Source organism: Scomber japonicus, chromosome 6 (assembly GCF_027409825.1).
Source record: "Scomber japonicus isolate fScoJap1 chromosome 6, fScoJap1.pri, whole genome shotgun sequence".
Taxonomy (NCBI): domain Eukaryota; kingdom Metazoa; phylum Chordata; class Actinopteri; order Scombriformes; family Scombridae; genus Scomber; species Scomber japonicus.
Window position 1 is genome coordinate 583851 of NC_070583.1, and position 7349 is coordinate 591199.

The following is a 7349-nucleotide window of genomic DNA, read 5'->3' on the forward strand; positions in this document are numbered from 1 at the left end:
GAGTAAGAGTTAGCATCTCCTCATGGGACTAACAATTTCTAACCAAAAAGGGAGGAGGTGCCCAGACGAGGTTTTATATAAAAAAATGATGAAATTGCTACACATTGTATTGAGCAAAACCTCATTTGAACAATCAGTTTTCTCTGAGCAAAAACTATGGCATTGTCTACCCACTGAGTTGAAAATGCAACACTAATACTCCTGTTTGGCCCGGGGCATTAGTGTACCCCTGTATAGACATAGTGCCTACTATAGTATCTCCTGCTATCAGTGTGTGAGTGTGTGTTAATGGTTGAATGAGAGGTGTTTAACACTTGCAAAAAGCAATATATGCACACAGTCTATTTACCACTGAATGCAATGTGCCTCCTTAATTATTCATAGTTATAGTTTTAGTTTCCAGGGGATGATACAATCCTCAGAGGTAAGGCTTTTAGAATAACAGGAAATCATCCAACTCTAGTCAAGACCATTGATTTAAAATATCACCTTTTTGTATTTTTCTATGTAAACCACACTCTCATTCACATGACATGATGACAAGTTAGTCTTCTGGTATTTTGAAATCTAAAAATCAGGTCATGACCCAAAAGATTTGGCAGTGTCAGCTGTAAAATATTACAATGCTGTAAATGATATTGCATCATACTTACTGCCTTTATAACTTCTTCCAGGAATGACAAGCTGACGGGACTCCCACATCTGAGATTCACTGTTAGTAAACAGCACCTGTTTCCTACTTTGCAAAATGCCTGGGACGACTTTCAATCTGCACTGGCAGTGAAACAAGTGACTCTACAGACCTACAGAACAACAGATATTCATAATCTGAATGAGGAATATGGAAAGTCATCAAATGATATCCTGTCAAGATATGTTAACCTGGCCACAGCCTCTCACATGGAGGCAGCAAAAGTTTCAGCTGGAAAGCTGCTTCAGCCCAACCATGGAAACAAACTGAGTTCTAGACTGCCAGGTTCTTTGGTCCCCCACAGCACTAGAAAAGGCAAAGACAAAAAGCTCTTCAACACCCCATCTCCACTCAGTTTATTCAAGGCTCCCATCAGAAGTAAAGCAACCTGTCAGCCAAAGTCTCACATTGTATTCCTCAAGACGCACAAAACAGCAAGTAGCACCATCCTAAACATTCTGTATCGCTATGGTGAAAGCAGGAACTTGACCTTTGCCCTCCCCCTGAACAAACACAGCCAGTTGTTTTACCCATTCTCCTTCGCTTCACATTTCGTGGAGGGCGTCAACAGCAGAAGTGTGAGCGAGTTCCACATTATGTGCAACCACATGAGGTTTAGAAAGTCTGAGGTGAGCCTCGTTACAAAAAGATATACGTTGTATGCTTTAACTGTTGTCATGCATGTTTTGCACTGTATGCATATCCATGTGGGCTCCAAATGAGTTAATGTAGGCTAAATGGATAATAAGTGGAAATGGGCCAATTGTGTAACCTCAGGAATTAAATGTGAAAGGGCTAAATGTGGGTCTTGGTTGAAGGGTCTGCCATTTTCCAAGGTTTACAAACCAGATAGGTCACTGAAAAGGTGACAATCATATCATTACATCATAGTGCAGTTCAGTTGTGGGACAGACAACAATGGAAAAATTGGCACTAATATACACTCACCAAGCACTGTAATAGGAACACCTGTGCAATTCAGAAGTGCTCCTAATATTTCGTCTACCCACTTTTCAATATAATGAACTCCAGTTGACCACCACAAACCACTTCATCCTCAATTATAAACATAAAGTAGAATTATAACCTTTCTGAGACTGTCAAATATCTCTGAGTGTATCTTTTCTTTTACATTATACGATCGTCAGTATCATCAATAATATTGTAATATTGTTAATGAAAGAGCCCTACTGTAATTGCAGTAGGGAGATCGACAGAATGGAGCAAAAAGACAATACATAAGACCAGCTCCCAACCCTCTGACCAGCTCTCCACTTCCAAGTGTGACCCTCAGAATAGGACACACCGGCTGCTGCTGTTCAGGCACAAACACTGTGCCGACAGTTTACATGGACTAAGGCATAACATGACAGCAAAACACACATTCAAGACATTCTTAATCAAAATGCCACCTACATATTGAAACAAACTTCCTTTCAGTGTTTATCTAAATATGTGTACCACATCTTCTATCTATAAATGACAGGAACATCTGTCTGTCTGTCTGTCCGTCTGTCTGTCCGTCTGTTATTCACATATCTCTCAAACCGTTCATCTGATTGATTTCAAATGTTCCAGGTGTCTTGCTACGGGCACTAGTAAGTGCAGTGCGTTGTTTGAATAAGAAATGTAAAAGCTATCGATAAATATATCGGTAAAAGAAGCACACATTTGCTGTTGTCGCTCTAGCCGCAGGCCACTCCCACTTTTCTACCACATCCTGAGCAGTGGTGAAATTTATGTTCAGGAACTCACCCCAAACGCGAGAAGGCACAAAGGAAACAGAAGCAGTGAATTAATTTTATAGGCTCTAATTAGTTAGAGTCAGGAACCAAAGTATCTGACAACTTCAAATTTTGAGCACTAGGTAGCACTAGCTGACATGTTTGTTGATCATCAAGGTTATTACTCTTTACCACACTGGATATCTGTAGAAAATGTAATGGCATAGTATGGTTCAAATATTTCACTCTGAACCTCATTTGCCAAACTCATGGTGGGGCACAAAGAAAAGTCAAGGGATCACGAAATGGGGAACCATGAATTTTGTGCCAATCTGTCTAGTAGATGTCAGGCTATTTGACTGAATAAATGAAATGTTTTACCTGCCAGAGGAAAAGTGATCTTAGTATGGTATCATCCTCTTTGGCTGTGATTGTCTGTACAAAAAAAGAAAAGAAAAGGCAATCCATGTAATAGTTGTTAGGTTATTTAAGTCTGGAACAATAATTTAATTTAATTTAATTTTTATTACACTGTTTCATCATCTGCTTGAAGAATTATAAACATATAATTATAAATATGATTTAATTTGTGTTATTCTTGTTTAATGTCACAGGTAGCAAAGGTGATGCCAGCAGATACCTTCTACTTCTCTATCCTGAGGCATCCTGTGGCCATGATGGAGTCCATCTTCATTTACTACAAGAGCATTCAAGCCTTCCACAAGACTCACAGCCTGGATGACTTCCTAGACAACAGTTCTCAGAACTACAACTCATCAGTGACCAACAACCACTATGCTCACAACATTCTGTCTTTTGACTTTGGTTTTGACAACAACATTAGAGCTGGTGCTGAAGACCTGGAGGAGAGAGTCAGTATGGCTATTGCAGCCATTGAACGGGACTTCCAACTCATTCTGATTTCTGAGTACTTTGATGAATCTATGGTCTTGCTCAAGCACGCCCTCTGCTGGTCCCTGGATGACGTGGTTTCCTTTAAGCTCAACAGTCGCAGTGAACGAACTCGTCACCCACTTTCACCTAATACTGCAGAGAAAATCAAGGGATGGAATGCTTTAGACTGGAAGATATATCTGCACTTTAACACCACCTTTTGGCATAAAGTGGATAGTCTGGTTGGGCAAGAGCAGATGAAGAGGGAAGTATCTCAGTTAAGAGAACTACAGACTAAGCTGGCAAGCACCTGCCTGAAAGATGGAGGTGCAGTTGACCCTTCCCAGATAAAAGATGCAGCGTTAAAGCCATTCCAATATGGAGCAGCTGTTATCCAAGGATATAACCTAAATCCACACATAGACACACAAACCAAAACTAAATGTCAGAGATTAATAACTCCAGAACTACAGTACACTGATCTTCTGTACACACAGCAGTTCCCTGAGCTAGCTGCTAAGCATAGACAAGCAAGTAGGATGGCTGCTCTACAGCGTCAACGCGTCGACAGAACAGGTGCACTGGGAAAGGTTTGGGTGAGGGAATCTCATCACAGACAGTTTATAAGACACAAACTCCCAAATCTCAAGAACCAAAAGGCCTCCACAAGTGCCCTGTCACCACACACAGCAGCTGGAAACAGGACGAAAATGCCATGAGTAGCAACTGGAATGAATGCTTGTACTAATGACAGGACCATTCTGATATTATGTGTTCATAGAGGAAGCTGTTTTTCCATCTAATGCCTAGCCATTGATATGTTCTAGAGGTGGCAGGGTCTGAAAGTGCTGGATGGAACATACTACATACTATTTTGCCATTCTTAGAGCCTTAATAGAAGTGAAGTTAAACATGTAAAGGTGTTCCTGTAGGTGGCAGTAGTCAATGGAGAACTACTGGGCAAAGCAGGCAACTGCCCCAGGGGACCAAGACACATTTGGGCCCCACAGCTATAGGGACCCCAAAGGTCCCCAGGTCCATTGTGTTACAATTAGTTTTTGGTAGCCCTGTGTCAAAATGTTTAAAAGGTGCAGTGTGTAGAATTTAGTGGTATCTAGCAGCACACACTTGAAATAGAATATAATATTTGTAAGTATGTTTTAATAGGTGTATATAATAACCTGAGAATAAGAAGTGTTGTGTTTTTGGTACATTAAAATGAGCCCTGTAAATCTACATAGGGAGTGAACAGATCCTCTTCCACAAAGCATGTCATGTTGCACTGCCATGTTTCTACAGTAGCCTAAAATGGACAAACCAAACATTGGTCTTTCACGTTATCAAGTATAGATTATCCTAGAAGCTTTGGTGGGTGGTAATTTGTTGCACTTTGCAACTGCACTGTTGGATGCCACTAAATCCTACACATTGCAATCTTAAGTATTTCTTTGGCATTGTTGTCGTTATTAGATAAAGAAGAAAGACAGAAAATGAGGGGAGATTGATTCGATGTCAATAGGGGCCCACAGTTCTCGAGCACCTTTGCATTAAAGTACCGTGACAGTCTGCCATCAGATAATGACAATCTTCTGTAGAAGTAAAACATTTGGCCTGGTGGTGACACCAAAGGAATAGTTGTGTTGTCCTGAATCTGGTGCACAAGAAACGCTCAATGCTCCAGGATTGACCCTTTTCTTGTCTCTGTGAAACAAGTCCTCCACCTTACATGACAAAACAAGTTGTTCATGTTGCTGCCTTCCAAAACAACTAGTATGAGTGTTTTCTGTTTGTGTTTTCTTTCATATTCATTGTCTACCACCTCTAAAACCAAGATTTGGTTAAATTTTAGAAACTAAAACAGCTTGGTTAGAGATTGTGGTCATGGTTGAAAAGGACCAACAAAGGAAAAACTGATCAATCTGAAAAATTGTTGTTGAGTTGTCTTGACCTGGACCAAAGTGTTGATGGATGGACAACAGTACATCTTGAATCTTTACTCTTCACAATAATTGCCTAAGATCATTTTTGGAAAATACCAAACCAAAATAGAGTGAGGCCTAAAAGGTAGAGAAAGCGTGATCTGTTTGTTACATGTTCTTATGATCTTCATCTGTCCATCAAATGTTATTTCTGATTTATTAACATGAGATTTATGTGTTTTTCTGATTAATTAGAATGAAGACTCTCTATGCCTGTGTTCTGCATTCAACATTATTGTTCCTTGTCTTGTGAAGCTTAAATACTTCTTTTGGATCATGGTGATTAGGACAAGAATATAGTTAGGTTACAACAATGCTGCTGATGGTCTGTCATTATCGTTTTCTCATGTGAAATTAGTTTTGAGAATGGAGTTACCATAGAGTAATTTATCAGGAAAGCAATCTTACTTCAATACCTCAGAGAGGTAGAATACTAAATGAGAACTGTATTTATGTTTTCTACTATGCTTTGATCAAAATAAAAGATGTTCAAGAATGTTCATTAAATGATTTATTATGATCTTAAAATATCACTGTTTCTTTTCTTCACTGTTCATGTTCTTTAGTAAAATAAATCTGTATGCTGAATGTTTACTGTAATAAACAGTGAGTGTAAGACTGAGAGCAGTAAACACAGTTCTTCTGGGTTCACAGGTCTCAGTATCAGTTTTGTGTGTCCTGCTTGTAGATACAGTATACTAGAAACAGATACACTAGCTGTATTATGGTTAAAATACACTAGCTTGCATAATGACAATGTGAGTAAAATGATCAATTATGCTGTGCTAGTAGTTATTTTAACACTAAACACACCACTTTCTGCAGTTACAGCATCACCACTTGCACTGTATTTGAACCATGTTGAAAGCACTGAAACATTGTCACGGTGAGTGATTCTTCATTCAATTCAATTCAGTTCAATTCAATTCAATTCAATTCAAAACACTTTATTTGTCCCTGAGGGGCAATTTAAAAGGCATGAGGAGCAGCATCATTAAAAAGGACAAACTGAACATCTAACAACATAAAATCATATAAAGTGCTATAGTCAGTATTTTCAGTGACCGTCACAGTCAAAGTACTCTGTGCTTCATGCTGAAGTGTTGTGTGCTATGTGCATTCAGTCAGTCGGGTTGCAGTGATGTTGGGACAGGGATGGGTCAGAGTTCAGGAGCTGGACTGCTCCTGTGGACACAAAGGTGGCCCTCCTCCTTTGTGTTCTACAGCGTGGACAGCGCAGCTTGATGGGAGCCACTCAAACACTGAGTGTAGAGTGTGTGAGGGGTCGTATAGGATCCTGTGAGCAGTGCAGATTGTTTGTTGGTGTTGTTTAATAAACGTGTCCGATCTTGCAGGCTGAAGGAATAAAACCAGGAGATGAATGAAAATGCTCAGCTTCCTGAGCAGATATTGTCTCCGGTGGCAGGATCTCCTCAGTGTTGGCGGAAAACCTCAGAAGGCTGTCAAAAATTATGCCCAAGTACCTGTACTCCTCCACCACCTCTACAGGTTCCCCCCAGAGGGTGGTAGTGATGGCCTCTACCCAGACACGCAGCTTGTGAAGAGTGGGTAACGGCTGCGGCCTGCGGGAAGGCGGGGCTGCCTACAAATGTCCAGCCCCGCCCATAATCTACATCTACGGATACGGACAGAGCAGTGCCACCGGAAACCGTGGGGGCAGTGTTGCTGTCACTACTCGATATGTAGCTCTAGTGAGACACGAAGAAGAAATAACAATGGAGGAACTTTTTGAGGAAAGGTTTTACGAGTTGGTTAGAAACTTTAAACATATCGTTTTTGTCTTTTATGCAAGAGGAACATTATCAATATCTCCTCCACAGTCGCCATGTTTGTTTTTAAGTTTTGTCATAAACTTTTGACTCTGTGCTGCCCCCTGATATTATTAGAATTAGAAAAGATTATATCAATCTGGTATTTTTAGACTGATGTACATCATTGGAAGATAAGTAAATTATATAATGTGATCTTTTACTGATTGTTTTACAATCTGTTGATTGATGTAGCCTACATGATAGTTTGTAATTAATAAATAAAATGACA

At 40.0% G+C, this 7349-nt stretch overlaps 1 protein-coding gene across 1 annotated transcript; it reads left to right on the top strand.

Annotated features, from left to right (window-relative positions):
* The first annotated feature begins 848 nt into the window (after positions 1-848).
* On the top strand, positions 849-6850 carry gal3st2 (galactose-3-O-sulfotransferase 2). The gene is made up of 4 exons (XM_053321220.1): positions 849-1320; positions 3030-3843; positions 6413-6587; positions 6715-6850. Exons 1-4 carry the CDS (start codon positions 901-903, stop codon positions 6848-6850), a joined length of 1545 nt encoding a protein of 514 aa, XP_053177195.1. The 5' UTR covers positions 849-900.
* Positions 6851-7349: the final 499 nt, after the last annotated feature.